At 54.4% G+C, this 21,801-nt stretch overlaps 1 protein-coding gene across 1 annotated transcript; it reads right to left on the reverse strand.

The window, feature by feature from the left end:
• Positions 1–125: 125 nt before the first annotated feature.
• Positions 126–16,292, reverse strand: MAP1S (microtubule associated protein 1S). Its single transcript, XM_021683201.1, has 7 exons — positions 16,166–16,292; positions 14,740–14,841; positions 13,221–13,303; positions 12,031–12,171; positions 9,082–11,428; positions 1,101–1,336; positions 126–380 (listed from the first exon to the last, which is right to left on the reverse strand). Exons 1-7 carry the CDS (start codon positions 16,290–16,292, stop codon positions 225–227), a joined length of 3,192 nt encoding a protein of 1,063 aa, XP_021538876.1. The 3' UTR covers positions 126–224.
• Between the last annotated feature and the right edge of the window lie 5,509 nt (positions 16,293–21,801).

Genomic DNA, 21,801 nt, shown 5'->3' on the forward strand with positions numbered 1-21,801 from the left:
GCGTTCCCATCTGCCACACGGAGGCCAGAGCATGCCTCCCCCGGAACTGGGGGCCGGCACAGTGATGACAACAGCCCCGGACGTTGCCAAGTCTCCTGTCAGCAGAAGGAACGGAGGCCACAGCCGAGTGGGGTGCCTGGTTTATTTCTGATGCAGGGGAGTCGCAGGCAGCGGCAGACTCCGGGCTTGGGGGGGCGGGGGCGGGGGCGGGGGCTGGCCCGGAGCTAGAACTCCACCTTGCAGGCGGGGAAGGCCTCGTCCTGCATGGACACGGTGCTGTTGCTGCCCAGCACGGTGATGCCCAGCGCCTGGTGCCGCGCGTGCGTCTCCTCGTACCACTCGTGCATCGCCACGGAATCGAAGGTGGGGATCAGGGTCACCTGCGGGTGGGACGGATGGCCTGACGGTGAGGGGGAGGGGCCCCTCTGCCCTCCCGGCCCCGCCCCTGACTCCACTCCCGGCATCTAGGGCCCTTCTCCTGAGCACGTCTGTTCGGCTTCCCTTCTCTCCCGCCTGGACGTCTGTGGCTGGGGGCCAGCTCATCCCAAAGCCCCTTCTCTTCCCCACAGCACCCAGGGGAAGGCAGCCTCTCACAGCACAGGAGAGCAGGCCTCCCTCTGGCTCCTCCCCTGCACACGCCAGGCTTGGTCTCCCGCCAGCCGGCCCACACGCGGCACCGGTGGCCAGGGACCTGGAATCTGCTGCTTCTACCCAAACTTGCCTCACGTTCCAAGGCTCTGCTTCCAGGCCTCCTCTGGGGACAACCCCAGCCCACAGGCTCAATCCTCCCCTTTGTCAGCTGCACTGACAGCTCGCCTCTTCCTCCTGGCCCGTCACACGAGTCCTGCCCAGCACCTGCACCCAGGCTGCTGCAGATAGACGAAGTGGACACAACAGGAACAGAGTCCTGAGAGCTGCTGGGACCTCTGCGCCTGCCTTTGTTTCCATGGCCCTGGGGACCCAGCTTAGCCTCTCTGAGCCCCACTGCCTCTGTGGGTGGGTGAGGGTCGCACAAAAGACGACGTTCAACAGGAAGGTATTAGGAAGTGTGGGCCCCACCTTGTGCCACGACTGCCTGAAGCCCTGGGGTGGTCACGCACCTGGAGGTCACGGTCCCACTGCTGCTTGCCAGCCAGCAGTGCATCCAGGACGGCCCGCATGCCCTCCTCCTTGCGCTGGTCCTGGCCACTGATGACATAGCAGAGTGCACGCACCCGCCGGAAGAACTCCTCGTCCACCAGCCGGGCGCTGCTCCCGCTGGGCAGGTAGGCCAGGTCGAGGTAGACAGGGGAGCCAGGAGGGGCTGCTGACCCCCCCGGTCGGCTGCCAGCTGACCCTGTGGGCAAGAAGGACAGCGTCAGTCCTGAGCTCCTGGGACCAGGAAGGGGCCGAGACCCAGGGCCTGGGAAGGGTTTCCCAGCTCTACTACACCCCTCCAAGTGGTTCCCTCCTCAGGAGAAGGCCTGATCTCACTATCTTATAGTTGACAAGCTCTCCCTGGTGTGGGCAGTTATTCAGTGAACGCTACAGATACCCCGGTCATATCTTCAGTGGCCTGGACCCTCCCTGGCTAGTCCCTGGACACAGACATACCCAGGGCCAGAGGTAAGGAAGGTAGGAAGGGGTAATCAGAGAGGGCTTCATGGAAGAGGAGGTTTTTAGAGCTTCGGCTCCCAAAGCAACCGGTACCTAGAACAATCTGCTGCTTTTGCAGCATCCATCTGTTCAACATGGGGCATTTACCGAGCCCTCCTGGGCATTAGGCACTGGGGACACAGCAGTAAGCGAGAGAGACAAAAATCCCTGCTGCCAAGGGCAATGGGGAGACAGAGTGGGTGTGGTAGGGACAGAACTGCAAGAGGGAGACCCAGGATGTGGCACAGCTCTCAGACCCTCATGCATGGCCTTGAATCCAGAGCCTATGCAAAGGGGATGAGGCCACCAGTCCCAGGTGTGTCTCATAATCAACTGATTGAAGACCTACCTGGATCTCAGGTCCAGGAAACCCGGCCAGATGCTTGGCATCTTATGATCATAAACATTGCCCAGCTCAGGGTGTGGGCAGAGGGCTGCCGGGGCATTTGCAGAATGAATGAATCCCCCAGCTTTGGGCAAGTGGCATCTTTTTTTTTTAAAGATTTTATTTATTTGACAGAGAGAGATAGCGAGAGCAGGAACACAAGCAGGGGGAGTGGGAGAGGGAGAAGCAGGGCCCCCCGCCAAGCAGGGAGCCCGATGTGGGACTCGATCCCGGGACCCCGGGATCATGACCTGAGCCAAAGGCAGACGCCTAACGACTGAGCCACCCAGGTGCCCGGCAAGTGGCATCCTTCACTCATGGCTGGGAACAGCGGTGGTGAGGATCTTAAGACTCAGGAAGAGAAAGCCACCGTGGCTATGGAAGGCGCAAGGGAGACAGGAGCCGCAGAGGCAGAACAGCGAAGGGAAGATGAGAGGGGCGTGGGCAGAAGCTGCAGGGCAGGAGGACAGGGGTAGAGCAGGGGTCGGGAGCCCGGTCTGCTTTTGTAAATGCAGTTTTGCCAGAATGCCCATTTGGTTACATGCTAAGCTGCTGTTCCGCCACAGTGCAGAGTTGAGTCCTTGGGACAGAGGCCATCTGGCCTGCAAAGCTGAAAACGTTTATCTTCTGGCTCTTCTGAGGCACAGTTTGCTGACACGAGCACAGAGGGTCAGTCTGTCCGAGGCAGTAGGAGAAGGAGACCCCAAGTGGCCAAATGCCCTGGCAGAAAGGGCCTCGGATGACTCCCAGCCTCCGGGGGCCAGCCCCGCCCCACAGGCCTGGGTAGCACCTGCCAAAGCTCACAGGGGCCCATCAGGTGCCTCCTTTGGAATGTGCCCAAGAAGGATAAGAAGTGGCAGCTCAGGTGGGCACTGAGGCTAGGAACCAACGACAGGCCATGGGCGAGAGAAGCCAGAGCCACGGTCAGGGCCACCCAGGCACCTAGAACAGGTGAGCAAGCACTCAGGGAACGAGCTCAAGTTATGATCACTGCTAAGCATCATCGATGCTCTCCCACCAGCCCCCTGGTATTTCTAGGCCTGCACTGCCCTCCACGGTGTCACCAACCACTGCAACATGGCAGGTATGACCTGAGACGAGCAGGGGTTGCAAAACACAGGCGAGGCATCCAGGACTCTTTTTTTTTTTTTTTTTTTAAAGATTTATATATTTATTTCAGAGAGAGCGAGAGCACAAGCATGAGTAGAGGGGGCAGCAGGCAGAGGCAGAGGGAGAAGCAGGCTCCCCGCTGAACAGAGAGCCCAACGCGGGGCTCGATCCCAGGACCCCAGGATCATGACCTGAGCCGAAGGCAGCTGCTTAACCAACTGAGCCACCCAGGCGCCCGACCCTCAGTTTCTACCTCAGACTGACCCCCAGCACAGAAGCAGCAATTAACCAGAGAAGCCACACAAACCTCCCCTGGGGAAGGGGGAGATTTGGATCTCCAGAGTTAATACATTATTAAATTTGAATGTCCAATTTTCAACAATAGCAAAAATCACAAGGCATACAAAGAAACAGGAAAAGTACAGCTTATTCAAAGGAAAAAAAAAAAATCAACAGAAACCAGAAAGGCCTGACGGTGGGCTTACTGGACAAAAACTGTAAGACAACGGTCTTAAAGATGCTCACAGAAAGACAGATGTGCAAGAGAACACTGCATGAACAAAACAAATTCCAAGTGGGATGACCTCAAAGAGATCCACAGTGAGACCCATTATAATCCGACTGCTGAAAGACAAAGAAGAGAATCTCGAGAGAAAGCAGAGATAAAGGGAAAGTTTATAGCTATAAATATTTTATATTAAAAAAAGACCATCTCAACGTGACAACCCTTCAACCCAAGGAGCTAGAAAAAGAACAAAAGGAAATCCAAAGCTAGCAGAAAAAAGGAAATAATAAAGATAAGAGCAGAGATTTTAAAAATTGAGACTAGAAAAACACAAAAGATAATCAATAAAACCTCAAGTTGGTTCTTCAAAGAGATTAACAAACTTGACAACCCTTTAGCTAGACTAAGAAAAAAAAGAGAAGACTCAAATTACTAAGCTCAGAAGTAAGAGTGGGGACATTACTACCGACTCTACAGACATAGAAAGCATTATGAGAGTACCGTGAACAGCTGTACAACCAACAAACTAGATGACCTAGAAAAAATACACAGATTCCTAGAAACACAAAATCTACCAAGACCAAATCACAAAGAAACAGAAAAGCTGAACAGATTCATTGTTAGTAAGGAGACTGAATCAGTAATTAAAGCCCTCCCCAGCTTCACTAAGTTTCCACCAAACATTTATTTTATTTATTATTTATTTTAAAGATTTTATTTATTTATCTGACAGAGGAACACGGCGAGAGAGGGAACACAAGCAGGGGGAGTGGGAGAGGGAGAAGCAGGCCTCCCGCTGAGCAGGGAGCCCGACGCGGGGCTCGACCCCAGGACCCTGGGATCATGACCTGAGCTGAAGGCAGACGCTTAACAACTGAGCCACCCAGGCGCCCCTGCACCAAACATTTGAAGAAGAACTAACATTGATCCTTCTCAAACTTTTCCAAAAACACTGAAGAGCAGGGAACACATCCTAACTCATTCTGAGGCCAGTGTTGCCCTGATGCCAAGGTCAGACAAAGACACTATGAAGAAAACTACAAACCAATATCCCTTATGAACCTTGATGCAAAAATCTTCAACAAATATTAGCAAGCCAAATTCAGCAGCATAGGAAAAGGATCAGACACTATGATCAAGTGGGATTTATCCCTGGGATGTATGGTTCAACATACAAAAAAAAAAAAAATCAATATAGGCCCACACTGGGTATACAGATTACTTAAAAATAAAATCTTTTTTTTTTTTTTTAAGATTTTACTTATTTATTTATTTGAGAGAGGGCAAGAGTGAGAGAGCACAGCAGTGGGGGAGCAGTAGAGGGAGAGGGAGAAGCAGGCTCCTTGCTAAGCAGGGAGCCCAACGCAGGGCTTGATCCCAGGACTCTGGGATCATGACCTGAGCCAAAGGCAGATGCTTAACTGACTGAGCCACCCAGGCACCCCTTAAAAATAAAATCTTAAAAAAAGAGAAAAATCAACACAATACACATTAACAGAATGAAGGATAAAAAAACATAATCATTTCAATTGTTACAGAAAAGGCATTAGACAAAATTCAACACTCTTTCATGATAAAAACCCTCTAAATAAAGAGATTAAAAAAAAAAAACCCCCCGGGCGCCTGGGTAGCTCAGTAGCTTAAACATCTGCCTTTGGCTCAGGTCATGATCCCAGGGTCTTGGGATCGAGCCCCACATCGGGCTCCCTGTTCAGTGGGAGGCATGCTTCTCCCTCTTCCACTCCCCCTGCTTGTGTTCCTGTTCTCGCTCTCTCTCTGTCAAATAAATAATAAATAAAATCTTACAAAAAAAACCCAAAACCCTCAACAAATTAGGAGTAGCAAGAAACTGCCTCAACGTAATACAAGCCATACATGAGAAACCCACAGCTCACATCGCACTTGATGGTGAAAGACTATAAGCTTTTTTCCTAAGAGCAGGGACAGGGCAAGAAATGTTGGCTTTTGCCACTTCTAGTCAACACAGTACTGGAAGTGCTAGCCAGGGCAATCAGGCAAGAAAACGAAAAGGCACTGGGTTGGAAAAGAAAAAATTAAAAGTTATCTCTGATCACAGAGGATATGCTCTTAGTGTAGAAAACTCAAATAATGCGCACGTGCACACACACACACACACCATCTGCTAGAATAAACAAATCCAGCAAAGTAGCTGGATACAAAATAAACATAAATCAGTTATGCTCCTGTATGCTAATAGTGAACAACTTGAAAAGGAAATTAAGAAAACAATTCCATTTACAACAGCATCAAAAAAAATAACTTAGAAATTAACTTAACCAAGAAAATAAAATACACGAGAACTACAAAACACTTCTTAAATAAATGAAAAAAGACACAGAAATTCACAGAAAGACATCCCATATTTGTGGACTGGAGGATTAAATATCCACTGAGCTGTTGGCACTACCTGAAACAACCTAGAGATTCAATGCTGTCACGGTCAAAGTGCCAGGGATGGCTTTTTGCAGAAAGAGAAGAATCTATCCTAAAATTCATATGGAATCTCAAAGGATTCCAGAAGGCAAGACAATACTGAAGAACAAAGTTGGGAGGCCTCACGCTTCCTGATTTGTAAACTCACGACAAAGGGATACTAATCAGGACAGAGTGGTACTGACATAAAGACAGATATGTAACAGGCCAAGGAATAGAGAGCCCAGAAATAAAACACTCACATATGTGGTAAAATGTTGTTTGGCAAGGATGCCAAGACTGATGCTAGGAAAACTGGATGTCCACATGCAAAAGAATGAAGTTGAGCCCTTATTTAGCACCATAGGCAAAAATTAACTCAATTCATCAAGGAGCAAAATATAAGAGCTAAAACCATAAAACTCTTAGAACAAAACAAAAGCTTCACGACATTGGATTTGGCAATGATTTTTTGGATAGGACACCAAAAGCACAGGAAAAAAAAAAAAAGGCAAACAGGACTTTGTGAAAATTACAAACTTTTGTGCAAAGAACACTATCAACAAAATAAAAAGGCAACACAGAATGGGAGAAAATATTCGCAAATCATATATCTGATAAAGGATTACTATCTGGAATATATACAGAACTGTCATAACCCAACAACAAAAAGACAACCGGATTCAAAAAGGGGCAAAGACCTGAATAGACATTTCTCCAAAAAAGATATATAAACAGGGGTGCCTGGGTGGCTCAGTTGGTTAAGCGACTGCCTCCGGCTCAGGTCATGATCCTGGAGTCCCAGGATCGAGTCCCGCATCGGGCTCCCTGTTCAGCAGGGAGTCTGCTTCTCCCTCTGACCCTCCTCCCTCTCATGCTCTCTGTCTCTCATTCTCTCACAAATAAATCTTAAAATATATATATATATATATAAATAGCCAACAGTACATGAAAAGATGTTCACTAATTAAGGAAATGCAAATCAAAACCACCATGAGATACCACCTCACACCCATCACATGGCCACTATCAAAAAAAAAAAAATCAGAAAACAGTGTTGGCGAGGATGTGGAGAAATTGGAACCTTTTTGCACTGTTGGTGGGAGGACAGGGTGCAGCCGCTGTGGAACAGTATGGCAGTTCCTCGAAAAAAAATCAAAAATAGAATTACCATCTGATCCAGCAATCCTTCTTCTGGGAATATACCCAAAAGAGTTGAAAGCAAGATCTCCAAAAGATATTTGTCAAACCGTGTTCACAGCAACGTGATTCAACAGTAGTCAAGAGGTGGAAACAACTCAAGTGTCCATCAACGGGTGAATGGATAAGCAAAATACGGTGCATCCACATAACGGAGTATTATTCAACCTTAAAAAGGAAGGAAATTCTTAAAAAAAAAAGTGGGGGGGGGGGAGAAAATTATGACCCAGGCTACAGCATGGATGAACCATGGAGACATTCTACTAAGTGAAATAAGACAAATATAGTAGGATTTTACTTACACAGGGCCCTAGCATCATCAGGGTCCTAGAAACAGAGAGTGGAATGGTGGGTGCTGGGGATTGGGAGAGGAGGAATGGGAGTTAGTGTTTAATGGGGACAAAGTTTCAGTTTTGCAAGATAAAAGGAGCCCTGGACAGGGATGGCGGTGATGGTTGCACAACACGAGTGCGCTTAATGCTGAACTGCGTGCTTAGGAACGGCTACGGTGACATCATGTTGTGTACATTTCATCACAACTAAGGGAAACCGGGAGAAAAGTTACCACGGCATACCCAAGACTGCTAGCCTGAGAGTCGGCTTACAGGGTGGCCCCTGGCTGGAGTCTGGGGGACTTAGATCTCAGAAAGGTCCCCACTGCCTGCACAAGGGTGGCTCGCTGCACCCCCCCCCACCCCAGGTCCTGCAGCGCTGCGGCTCCTCCTGAAGCCCTGCTTCCCCCTCTCTGAGAATCCCGGAATTTGGGTGCATGTCAGGCAGAGGGGGACAACGTGCCCAGCCCCCACTAGAAACCCTGGGCACTCCAGTCTCTAATGAGCCTCCCTGGGAGGCACCACCTCCCATGGGTCATTGCGGTTCACCGCTCTGGCATTAAGGCACATGGTGTGACTACGCTGGGAGGCAGCTCTAGAAGCCTGTGCCTGGATTCCCTCTAGGGACTCCCCGCCCCACCCCCCCACACCCCAAGCCTCTTGCCCTCGCTGATTCTGTTCCATATGTTTTTGCTCTAATACAGTTCAGCCACAAGGAGGACAGTATACCTAGTCCTCCCAGCCCAGCATCCAATCTGGTGGTGGTGGGCTTGGAAACCTCTGCACAAAGGGATTAAATATACTATTAAAATTAATTTCACCGTGGCGCCTGGGTGGCTCAGTCATTGAGTGTCTGCCTTCGGCTCAGGTCGTGATCCCAGGGTCCTGGGATCAAGCCCCGCATAGGGCTCCCTGCTCGGCGGGAAGCCTGCTTCTCCCTCTCCCACTCCCCCTGCTTGTGTTCCCTCTCTCGCTGTGTCTGTCAAATAAATAAATAAATAAAAATCTTTAAAAAAATAAAGTAGGGATGCCTGGGTGGCTCCGTCATTAAGTGTCTGCCTTTGGCTCAGGTCGTGATCTCAGGGTCCTGGGATCGAGCCCCGCATCGGGCTCCCTGCTCCGTGGGAAGCCTGCTTCTCCCTCTCCCACTCCCCCTGCTTGTGTTCCCTCTCTCACTGTCTCTCTCTCTCTCTGTCATATAAATAAGTAGATAAAATAAAATTAATTTCATCTGTTTCTTGTTATGTACTGTCACCACAGCAAGTTCAGGAGAACAGATATGCTCACTTTATGTTTCCCCCGACGGCACTGCTTGAATGCCTCAGACTTACAAGTGCCTGAATGGTGAACCAGAACTTCCGTTTTATATGAGAAACTGAGGCCCAGAGAGGGTGGCAGGTGTGGCTGAGGCCACACAGCAAGTAGGGAACAAAGACTTGGGCCAGTAACCCACCGTAGGACTCCAGCTCCTGGGTACTTACCAGAGGGGCCCCGAGCGGTCGTCTTGGGGACTGAGGACTTTCTGGACAGGGGCACCCGACCTCCCTTGTCACCGGGCTCACTCCGGGTGCTGAGCGGCCGACTGGCCCGGTCTCCTCCAGCCAGTCCCCTGGTTTTGGCAGTGGTCGCTGGAGTGGCTTTGGAGGCGGCTGTGCTGGGGTTAGGGCGAGCCAGGGACTTCCGGGTACGGCTGAGGCCCTCTGTCAGCCGGGCCTGCTCAGGGGGCAGCATCTCGGGGTCCACCATGCAGATGCTGGGTGGGGTGGGCAGCGGTGGGGGGAACTTGAGGGCCTCGGGCAGGGGGTCGCGGCGAGGGACCCCAAAGCCCTCCGTGTCCTCGTCTGAGTCCGCGGGGGCGGCAGGCAGGGGGTCTGAGTCAGACAGGGTGGGCAGGGACTCGCTGACGGACGTGGGTGGCGTCTCCTCAGCCCGTGGAGCGCCGGCCCGCTCCTGGGACCGAGCACTGCTATCGGAGCTGCCGGGGGATGTAGGCGCCAGCGCCACGGGCACAGCCTTTCGGTGCTCGAACTCGCAGGGCGACACCAGGCAGAGGTCCACGTCGTGCGGGGAGGCCGAGCGCCGGACCCGGGGGCCACGAAGTGGGAGGCTCAGCCCCGCCTCGCCCGTGGTGGCCGGAGGCGGCGGCAGCACCTGCTCGAAGGACACGGACAGGGACTCGTCTACCTCCGTGGAGTGCGGGGAGCCCACCTCAGCGGGCAGCGAGGGCGTGGTCACTGTGGGGGAGGCATCTGGCCCAGCCTCCCCGCCGCGCAGCGGGCTCAGCGACAGCCGCCCGCTGCCCTCAGCCGGGCCCTGCTGGGCTCCGGGAGGCGAGGGTGTGCGTGGCCGGGGGGTGCTGGCATCCAAAAGCAGTTCCAGCGCCTTCTCCTCCAAGGCGCTGCTGTCCTCCCCGGCCGGGCTCAGCCCCAGCTCCAGGCTGCTCTCCTGGCTGGGTGTGGCCACCAGCTGGGGGGCTGGGGAACTACAGGTCTCTGCTGGGGGGCTGGCCTCTCCACACCGGAAGGTAGGGGGGCTGCGGGGCCCATTCTCCGCCGGCGGGACCCCTGGCCGGGGGATATTGGGTGCTCTGCGGGGCCTGGGGGCGGCCGGGGCACCCGCTTTCTTCACACTCACTGAAGCAGACGCTGCCCGGCGTACCTCCCGGGGCTGGGTCCGGGGGATGCTGGGCTTGGGGTCCTTCTTCACCTCCCGGGGGACCCTGGCTTCTTTCTCAGCCCTGCGGGGGGCCTGAACCCGAGGCGGGTCCTTCCGGGCCACCCCGGGGCGCTCCTGGGCCGGCCTACTGGGTGCTGTCGTCCGGCCTTCTCTTCTTAAGCTGTCCCGGGAGCCCACGCTTTCCTTGCTCTCGGCTCGTCGAGGCCCCACCAAGTCCTGGGGGGTCACCACGGGCTCCCGCAAGAAGCCCAAGTGCTGCAGGCGAACCAGGCCGTCCAGGAGGCGGGCGGGCGGGGTGCAGCCAGGGAACAGCACGCGCACCACCTTCTCCGTGGGGCCCGCCGGGTGCCACACCAGCAGGGCACACACGGAGGCCAGCGGGCGGTCGGCCCCGGCCGTGGGAGGGTGCAGCACGTACATGTCCAGCCGGCCCACGCCCATCTTCTGGAAGAGCACGGTGGGCTCGGCCGGGAGTGGCCCGCGGTTCAGAGTCAGCGGTGTGATGCCCAGACGGGCCAGGAGGCTCAGGGCCAGCTCCGCCTCGTCCTCGCCGCTCACCAGACGCGAGGCGGCAACACGGGCATTGAGGAACACGACCCCCAGGTTGGGGGAGATGAGCCTGCGAAGCCGGTCGTCCCCAGACCCCCCGCCGGCCGCCGCCTCCTCGCGCTCTGCCAGCTTGCGCCGCAGTAGACTGTTGAGGCCCGGGAGGCTGTCGGCGCCCGCGTGGGTCACCAGCACGGCGTCCACCCGGTCCAGGTGCCGCACCAGCTTCCAAAAGCTCGACTTGGGGTTGGAACCACCATTGACCAGCACGGTGAAACCATTGACGGCGAAGAAGGCGGCGTCGCCGAGGCCGCCGGGGAAGATGTAGCAGCAGGGCCGGGCGAGCCTGAGGAAGCCCACGGACGCCGGCGGCTCAAGCAGCTCAAAGGGAGACGGCGGCTCCAGCGACTCGGCCACATACTCCAGGAACTCGCGCAGGCCCTCGGACGCCGGCAGCTGCACGGGCGGGTTCCACTGCAGCCGGAGCGCGCTGTGGAGGCCGAGCACTTCAGGCGCCAGCTGGGCCCAGTCGCCAAAGGTCGGGCAGGTGATGGTGAGCTTGGGCAGGTCTGCAGGTGGGGGTGTGGATGCCAGGAGATCCCGGATCTGCAGAAGGGGGTAAGGTTAGAAGCCTCCGGGGCCTGGGAGAATCCCTTGCCCACTCCCCGGCACCCTTAGGACAAAACCCAGCCCTCCCCATGGTCCACAGAGACATACGATCCTGCCTCACCACCTGCTTCCCTCCCCCACCCTTTCTCTTACTCTCCCTGCCCCAGGGCCTTTGCACTTGCTGTTCTCTTCCTACAGCACAGCTCCCTCCAGAGAAGACCTTCCACGTCCCCTACCTCTGCATCTGGTTCTTATCTCACCCATCACTCCATCACTCTCATAAATGTGAAAAGGTGGTTTACCAGAGTTTTGCTCATTTGCCCCACCCAGACTAAGGACTCTAGAAAGGACCCTACCCTGCTGGGACCTAGAACCTGGGGTGCCACTTGAAGTCTCTGGGAGGTCTGCTGATCTACAAGCCTAGCCTCAAACCACACACTGCAGTGGGCAAGGGAACTGAGCCCCAACAACAAAAGGGACCGTTCCACAGAAGAGGTGATGGGACGTGGTGGGGGGCAGGTCACTAGGGCCACACAGCCTGATGCGGACAAGCCAGGATTCAGAGCCAGGGGAAGCAGGATGAAGAGGAGGGGACTTACCTCTCTGTCCCCTAGGACCTGGAGGAAGTGGCGGGGCGAGAAGCCCCCTGTCTGGAGTAGCAGCTCCCCTGTCTCTTCCAAGCAGGGCCCAGCCAGCACCAGCAGCTTGTGAGGGGCAGGGTCAAGCAGAAGATTCCGGAGCTGGGGAAGGGGAGACGGTTAAAGCCCCTACTCTGTGCAGTGACAAAGCCTGCACCCCCCCTTGGAATGGCCTCCAACCCCAAATCTACATACAACCACCCCACCCCTGTCCCCAGCCCACTACTCAACAGGAGGCTGGAAGGATACCCTCTGGGCCCTGAGCCCTGCACCCTACCCCAGACAAACTCCTGCTGCTCAACCTAAAGCCAGGCTCCAGTGCCTCCTCTTCCTAGAAGCTCACTTTTCTGGACTCCCTCCAGTCCACTTGTCTCTCTGGCCCAGCCTCAATGCCATGGGGAGGAGAGTATCTGTGTCTGGCTCTATCACCTTCAGAGCTCCCCAAGGAAACAAAATGGAGCATTTTTGATCAGAGGAATTAACCTGTACAAGGGTCTCTAGAGGGGGGTCCTGGGACCCTATCTTGTTCATCTTTCCCATGGATAACTGCGAGAAAAACACAGATGTCCACAAGCTACAAGTATTAAGAAGTCAATTCAGGGGCGCCTGGGTGGCTCAGATGGTTAAGCGTCTGCCTTCGGCTTGGGTCATGATTCCAGGGTCCTGGGATCGAGCCCCACGTCAGGCTCCTGGCTCAGCGGGGAACCTGCTTCTCCCTCTCCCTCTGTCTCCCCCCACTGCTCATGCTCTCCCTCTCTCTCTGTGTCTCTGTGTCTCAAATGAATAAATAAAATCTTTAAAAAAAAAAAAAAAAAAGAAGTCAATTCAGACAGCTCCTGGGGCCCAGTCAGGAGGGAGGCACAAGACGCAAACACCAGTCAAGTCCCACCTTCCTGCCTCCAGACATTCCCTGCTCCATTCCTTCCTCCCAAACTCCAGTCTTTCCAGACTTTACCCGCTCCCACCATCACCCCTGAGGAGGGAATAAGCTGCAGCCAAGGCCATCTGGGGAGGTCTCCTGAAGGAGGGGGCGATGCTAGTGAGTGTCAAGAGGATTTCAAACAGCACAAAGCCAGGGATGCAGGAAGGCAAGGCTTGGGAGGGCGCCGGTCCCAGCAGCCTGCTCCCTCCAGGAGAGGACTATTCCCTACCTCGTCACATAGGGACTTGTCTGATGGGTTCAGGAGGACCAGGGTCTCCAGGGTGTCTCCGCGGTGGTGAAGGCTCCGCTGGCCTGTAGGGGAATCGGGCGCAGTGAGTTTGGGGCTGGGCCATGTGCATGGGGCCGGGCTGTCCCAGTGTCAAACCCTGCCTCCCTATGTGACTCCAGGCAGTCATAAGCCCCTCCAGGACTCTGCTTCCCGGGAACCCCAGCCAGGGGTTATCTGAGGATCAACAGGCACATGGTGGAGCTGCAGGTCAGGATGAGGCAAGAACAGGAAACCTGCCTTGGCAGGCCTCACACTGGAAAGAGCAGGGACAACACGCTTCCACGGCTCACAGGCCCCAATTCACAGCAGTCAGCCCTACGGTGGATGGCACTATCACCCCCATTTTATAGGCAAGAAGCCTGAGCCCAGGGAGGACCAACAAGGCACACCAGGAAGAGGTCAGACATGGGAAAGGACTCTGAGGCAGGACTGTATGAGGATCAAGAAGTGGTAGGTGAGGCCAGAATGAGGGGAGCATGGGGGCAGGGAGGCCTCCTGGGCCACAAAGAAGGGAGTGGGGGTGATTCTGCAATCTGAACCCTGGTCTGCCCCCCAGAGCCCAGATGTTTCAAAAATGGAGCCCCAGGCCTGAGGCTGGGGACCTTTTGGCACTGATCAACCTTTTATCAGTTTATCACATGCTTATTATCATGTACGGACATGGCCTCATTCCGGTGGGGAAACTAAGGCATACAGAGAGGAAGGAGCTGCTACCGTCACACAGAGCAGACGGGATTTCCAGCCCCTGCCCCCTCGATCCTGTGAGGGGTCAGGAAGCCACCAGGAACGGCTAGGACAATGAGGCAAAGGACACTTCCTTCCCCTCCTACAGCAGTCTAGGGCTGACTCAACAGGCTGGCTGAAGCAAGAGGGGCTGCGGGTGACAGGTGGAACCCGCCCAGCAGCTGTTCTGTGCGGTGGGTCACCCAGGCATCCCGAACCCTTCCTTGATCTTGCTCCTTTCCCAGCTCCCCATCTACTGAGCACCTACTGTGCACCCAGCCCTGTACAGGGCTCACAGCCACGAGCCAGACACAGTCCCTGCCACACAGGGCCCACACTCCACCCTTCAGGCCCACTCAGCAGCCCCTCACTTTCCAAATATCTTCTCACTTTGCCTGGGCCCTTCCCTCCACTTGACACACCAGTCCCAGATGCCTTTCATCCAAAGAACCCACTCCTGGAGGTCGCCCTGTCCCCCACCCCTCAGCTGCCTCACCTGCAAAATGGTAACAAAAACACGAGGTCCTGTCTCGTGTAGAGTTGATGACCAAGGGAGTTAGCGCCGGGTCAGGACCCGCCCCTGCTCCACACACTGTAGATCGCAGCTATATTATTACTGCTGTTTACAGCGATACCTGACCCCCCATGCCTGGCACATAGCGGGCACTCAGAGAACACCTGCCCAATGAATGAGTGGAAGGGGAGCAGCTGAGGCATGCAGGGTCTCCAGTCTCACCTTTCACGATGCTGGAGAAGGTGGCAGAGTGCCGGGACACGAAAACCTTGAGCTGCTCATCAAGGCTGCAAATGCCAGGGTCAATGTCCCAAGACCGGATGCCTGTTGGGGGCAAGGGGGGCAGGAGAAGTGAGGCAGGGAATCAGCTGGGCTCCTCTGTTCCCAGAATAGTTCAGTAACTAGCATCTGGCAGTAGGAGCAATCCCAGCCCCTCCCCTCAACCTGCCCCCCAGTGCAACAGCCTGGAGACTCAGAACCACCCAAAGTGTCCTTGGATCTCTCTGCATCCGCGTCAAGGAACCCAAAGCGTAACTCGGCATTTCACAGAGAAGACTCAACATCAACAAGAAAGCTCCCACCTCCTAAACAGTCATCTCAACCCCTCCATCATCTCCCCCACCCCCACCAGTGGTCTCACAGCTCCTCCACCCAGCCAGGGCCAAACATGCTCCCACCTCTTGGCCTTTGCGCCAGCGGCTCCCATTCTCAGGATGCCCTTCCCTCTGCCTCTCTAACCTCAGGTCCTCAGCCCTTTGCATCCTTCTGAGCACTTCTGACAGCAGGTGAGTTTAAAACTTGTTCCATCTCCTCGCCCATTTTGGGTCCATCCCCCTACCAGACTGTTGGCCCTGTGAGAGCAGAGCTGAACCTGCCTGTGGTCCCCACACTATCCCTGCGCGTGGGGCCGCGGGGAAGGGGCCAGGAGAACCAGGCACAGACGACGACACTGCCAAGCACAAGAACAGAAGTGTGCGTTGCCTTCCCATTTTTACAGGCGCCAGACCGCAGGCCCTGCCCGTCTGATGGGAGGGAGGGGGGAAATGAATGACCTCCAAACACGGTGGGGGGTGCACCACACCCGCCGGGCCACCGTGCCAAGTGGCTGCAGGTGAACCTTGCAGGTGCACCTATGACTCACCTCCCCAGATGCCAAATCCCCTGGGCACGCCGCGCCCACCCACACCCCAATTAGCAAGCTCCCTGTGGAGCAACAGAAAGTGGGCCCCGGGGCTCCAGGCCCAGCCTCTCCACCCCTGCTCCTTCTTCCAGGACGTCTAGGCTGCTAAGACCAGGGAATTCGAGGCGACCCCACCCTCCCCCCGGCAGGCGGGAAGCGGAGCCGTCGTCTGTGTTGCCCAATCACGCGGGTCCCAAAGCCCAGGCCCGTGTCCCGTCCCTGAGCTGCACCCCGGTCGGGGCGGGGCAGCCCAACCCAGGCCCGGGCGCCGCCTCCTCCGTGGGCACCCAAGGCTTCAGCCCGCGCCGTGCGCCTAACGACGAGGAAGACCGAGCCTCCTGGCCCCAGGATCCCGCCGCCCCCCACCCTCTCCCCGCCCCCAACCCGGCCGCCCCACCCCCCGGCCCTCGGGCCGAGACGCGCGGCCGCGCCCGCCTCCCGCACCCCGCGCCCCCAGGCCGGCCCGACCTCGTTCGAGCTCCTCCAACACATAGGCAAGCAGCCCCGAGCACCCGCACTCGCCGCCCACCACGAGCAGCAGCGAGCTCGGCGCCTGGGGCGCCCCGGGGCCCGCCGCCGCTGCCGCCGCCGCCATCTTCGCGCCGCACTGACGCTCCGAGCGCCCACCCCGCTGGCCCCGCCCCTTAAAGGGGCCGAACCGGAAGAAGACCCCGCCCGGAAGCCCCCTCGCCCCTCGTCTTGCCCCTTCGGCCCTTTCTGGTCTTGGGAGGTGGGGACGGGAGCACCGAAGTGGTTGGCAGATTCTTGGCTCTCCACTTTGGCCACCCCCTCCCAAAAGATCATTCCCTCGTCCGTCCGTCCATCCATCCATCCATCCATCTATCCATTCATTCAACAAGCTTTGACTGCATGCCTACCACGTGCTCCCCGGGAACTCATCACATCACAGTAGGCCCAGTCAGAACCAGGTCCACATGCTTCTAGCTCCCTGGGTCAGGGCTTGAACAGAGAAGAGAAAGGTATCTTATAGCTAGGGCTTTAAGGGATGTGTAGGAGTTTGCCAGGTATGAGTGGTGGGACAAGAGCATATGAAGCAGACGTTAGAGCACGTGTAAAGTTTTAAAGGTAGGAAAGTACATTCCGGAGCACTCTGGGTCCTGGAGCAGGGTAACATGCTTGCACCTATGTGCCAGACATTTTACTCCGTTAGCTCATTGAATAAATCTGTGAGGTAGGTAATGTTATTATGGTATTTCAGAGGAGAAGAAACAGAGGCTTGGAGAAATGAAGTCATCAGCTCCTTAAGTGGTAGAACAGAGCTGAACCCAACCAAGTGAGTCTGATTCTAGATCCAGCCTGTGGCAGGCACTGACTGCCTGTCTCACATGGGTACCCCTCCTTCCCCAAACAATCTCATTCAACCCTTTTTAAAACGATTTTATTTATGGGGCGCCTGGGTGGCTCAGTCGTTAAGCGTCTGCCTGCGGCTCAGGTCATGATCCCAGGGTCCTGGGATCGAGCCCCACATCGAGCCCCACATCGAGCCCCACATCGGGCTCCCTGCTCCATGGGGAGCCTGCTTCTCCCTCTCCCACTCCTTCTGCTTGTGTTCCCCTCTCTCGCTATGTCTCTCTCTGTCAAATAAATAAATAAAATCTTTTTTTTAAAGATTTTATTTATTTATTTGAGAATGAGAGAGAGAGAGAGAGCACATGAGAGGGGGGAGGGTCAGAGGGAGAAGCAGACTCCCGGCCAAGCAGGGAGCCCGATGCGGGACTCGATCCCGGGACTGCAGGATCATGACCTGAGTCGAAGATAGTCGCTGAACCAACTGAGCCACCCAGGCGCCCAATAAATAAAATCTTTAAGAAAAAAGATTTTATTTATTTATTTGAGAAAGAGCTCGCGTGCGCTTGCGCACAAGCAGGGGGAGGAGCAGAGGGAGAGGGAGAAGCAGACTCCCCACTGAGCAGGGACTCCCCCTACCTCCAAGCGGGGCTCCATCCCAGGACCCTGGGATCATGAACTGAGCCAAAGGCAGCTGCTTAACCAACTGAGCCACCCAGGCGTCCCTCATTCAATCTTCCAAACTATGGTGGCCACTATTTTAAAAATTAAGTTGCATTAAACTTTTTGATGATTGCCTGTGCTCAGGAAGGGCTCTGCTGTCCCTCTTGGGAGTGAGGTCTCCATCTCTGGAGGTATACAAGACAGAAATGAAAAGCCCTGAGAAATATGATCGGCCTCCTGCTGCCCTTCATTATCTAGGGTTGTTCAGCCCAACTTCCTCCCTGGTCAGTGTAGAACAGTCGCTGGCCATGTGCTGTCTAACGTTCTAGTACTCCACTTCCTCTCTCTCTTTTTGGCCCTGGCATTCTTCCTCTATCCCAGTCCCTCCTTCTTAGCTCCCTCCCCTGTGTCCTGGCTGCTGGTGATTTCTTCCATTAGTGCTATGAACAATAATAGGAGTGGGAGTGTCTATGTCAGGCTTTAGCTCACCTGTCAGGCTGGGAGCTCAGTTGGAGGTTGGGCCAGGCAGAGACCTCTCTGAAGCCCTGACCTTTTGCAAGACAAGGCTGAGTATCCCGGAAATGCATGATAAAGGCTTGTGGAATGGGGGTGAAAAGCCCATTTGTCCACCATTCATTTATTCCTTCATGTGTACTTATTGAGTTAGGACTTGAATCCAGGACCTTCTGACTGAAATCTATGCTCTTCCTCCTGCCCAAGGCTGTGAGTTATGATTGTTGCTATTAATCCTAGTTTGTCTTAAAGGGCCCTGAAGTGTGAGGATGTTCTCCACCAGGGTGTCTGATTTGGGAGGAAAGGTCCTCCCCAAGGACTCTGGGGGCTGATGTTCTCAGTGTTCTGGAGTCCTGAGGTTTTTCTGTCCCGGAGTGTCATCCAGGTTGATGAGCCCCGTATGGGAAATGTGGGGAGCATCCCCCCAGAGATGAAGCATCTGGGGGAATCATTTCTGAAATCCCAGGCACCAGAGTCAGGTCACTACCCTCCTGCTTTTGTCTACACCCAGCTCCATGCCTGTTTCAAGGTCATCCATCCCTAGAGGGATCAGATGATAGCATTTGTGGGGAAAATGGAGCCCTTAGCCCTCAAGACTGCTGGACACTCTTGTTTTCCTACCCTGGCAGTTCTTTTTTTTTTTTTTTTTTTAACATTCTTCTTGAGGTTTTTGGGTTTTTTTTTAAAGATTTTATTTATTTATTTGACAGAGAGACATAGCGAGAGCAGGAACACAAGCAGGGGGAGTGGGAGAGGGAGAAGCAGGCTTCCCGCTGAGCAGGGAGCCTGTTGTGGGACTCGATCCCAGGACCCTGGGATCATGACCTGAGCCGAAGGCAGACGCTTAACGACTGAGCCACCCAGGCGCCCCATCATTCTTCTTGAGGTTTAACATAAGGCATGGGCAAGTTCATAAATGTCTAAAGTGGAGATTGACAAGGGTGACGAACCCTCTGGTCAGGATCTAGGACATGCCCAGCTCCTGGAAGTTGCTTGGACTTTCCAGTTGACGTTCCCCTCCCTCAAGGCAACCACTGCCCTGACCTTTGTCATTATAGGTGAGTTTTACCTGGTCCTGAACTTCACATAAATGGGATCACAGAGGGTGTCCACTCTTGGATCTCGCTTCTCTTATGGTGAGGAGCAAGTGTTGCTCCTTTTCGTGGCTAGGTAGTGTTCTCTGGTACCATTTTTATGTTCCAGCAAAATACATACAACATATAACTTATTTATTTATTTTTTTTAGATTTTATTTATTTATTTGACAGAGAGAGACAACGAGAGAGGGAACACAAGCAGGGGGAGTGGGAGAGGGAGAAGCAGGCTTCCCGCGGAGCAGGGAGCCCGACGCGGGGCTCGATCCCAGGACGCTGGGATCATGACCTGAGCCAAAGGCAGACACTTAACGACTGAGCCACTCAGGCACCCCCAACGTATAACTTATTTTAACCATTTTAAAGCATATAATTCAGTGACATGTAGTACATTTAGTTCACAATGTCGTGCAACCTTCACTGATACCAGCTCCAGAACATTAGCATCCGCTGAAAAGGAGACCCCATTCCCATTAGCCATCACTCCCCATTCCCCTTCCCCCAGCCCCTGGCAACCAATACTCTGCTTTCTATAGATCTGTCTGTTCTGTACATTTCATACACTATGTGGCCATTTCTATCTGGCTCCCTGCACTCAGGATATTGTTTTCAAGGTGCGTCCATGTTGTATCCACGTATGACCCCTTTATTCCTGACATCTGGTTTATCCCTTCATCCATCAGTGGACATTTGGGTGATTTATACCTTTTTGCTATTGCGACTAGTGCTGCTGTGGTGAACATTCGTGTCCAAGTTTTTGTGGAATACCAGCTCTCCATTCCCTTGTGTATATGCCTAGGAGTGGAATCGCTGGGTCACGTGGTAATTCTATGTTTAGTTTTCTGAAGAGCTGCCAGACCCGTTTCCCATGGCGGCTGCACCGTTTCACGTTCCCGTCAGCAATGTATGAGGGTTCCAATGCCTCCACGTCCTTGCAAACACCTGGATATTATCATCATCGTCGTTACTATTCTTGTTATTAAAACCTCTGGGTACCAGTTTTTCACCGTTTGTCCATTTCACCTGTCGGTGGGCGTTTGGGTTGGTTCCTGTTTGGGGCCCTAGTGGATAAACTTGTTTTGAGCCTCTTTTGTACATGTCTTTTGGTGACTATACCTCATTCTCCCCCCAGTAAATGCCTAGGGGGGCTGGCTGGGAGGTGGGGTAAGAGATGGCCTGACTGTTTTCCCAGGTGGTCTGGGAGGGAGGCTGTGCTACCACCATCCTCAGCAACACTTTAATTTCAGACTTTTTAATTTTTGCCTTTCTTCCCTCTGTCCTCTACCCCTCTCACCAATGCTGTACATCTGATCCATTAAGTATGTGTGTTGAGAACACTAGTTCTGGGTGCTGGGGAGGGGGAACAAAACTGCTGGTCCTGGGTGCACATCACTCCCAGTCTGAGACTGAAGGGAGCCTGAGGCCCCGGGGGCTGTACACTCTATGTGTTAGTTAATTTCACCCTTGCAACAATTTGGGACAAAGTCTCTGAGTAAACACATTTAATAAATGGGCAAGTGAGATTTGGAGAGGTCAAGGGGCAGATTCAGTGTTCAGCACCCTGGCCGGGATGTGAACCCAGGACATCTGACTCCAGGCCCTGCAATATTCATTCATCATTCATTTGTTCATTCATCCCCTCCAGAAACACTTCCTGACAACTCTTCTGTGTCCCTAAGAGGTCCCAGTCTGGTTCCCAAGGAGACCTCAGTATGCAGGAGGAAGAGCTGTCCACGGATGTCCCCCAGCCCTGGGGAGTCAGGGTTGGGCTGGAGGTGGGTCTGGGAGCTGGAAGAGTTGGGAGTAGAGGAGTGAGGGCTTTGTCTGGGGAGACAGAGAAGGTATCCTCGAAAAAGAGGCATTGGAGCTAGGGTTTTGAAGAGTGCACAGGAGTTCATCAGGCAGATGATGTATTCATTAATTTGACAAACACCTCCAGCCAAATCCTCTGTGCCAACCTCACCCTAGCCTATTCCCGAGGAGTCCCCAGGCTGGGGGGTGTCAGAACCAGATGCAGACTCCCCAAAAGGTCATGGATGAGGGGCAAGGAGAGGTAGAGCATAGAGATGCCCTGGAGGAGAGCAACATGGGTGCTCTTCAGGGGGCCAGCAGGGGTCTCCTGGGAGGAGGGTGTGGCTCCAATTCGCTCCCCCCAGAGCAGAAGCAGCAGGTGCTGAATGTTTTTGCTTTGGAATGTATTGCTTGGGTTAAATGAGGCCAAGATGACATGATTCTGCCTCAAAGAGATGCTTGGGCCTGGTCCAAGCCACCTCCCAGCAGTGGAGCTTCAGTTTCCCCATGTGAGATATATGGGAGGAAAAACAACTAACCCCTCCCTGTGGGCCTGGTTGTGTAGTGGTGATGGAGGAGGACTGATTTGTGTTGCTTGTGGGTGGAGGTCCATGCATCTGAGACCTTTGAAAGCTGTGAATGGAACAGGGAGGTCCCAACCAGATCTGGAGAGATCTAGGAGGACTTCCTGGGGGAAACAGCACTTGAGTCAGGACCCGAGGGAGGAAGGAGGAG

The sequence above is a fragment of the Neomonachus schauinslandi genome, chromosome 1 (assembly GCF_002201575.2).
Source record: "Neomonachus schauinslandi chromosome 1, ASM220157v2, whole genome shotgun sequence".
NCBI lineage: Eukaryota > Metazoa > Chordata > Mammalia > Carnivora > Phocidae > Neomonachus > Neomonachus schauinslandi.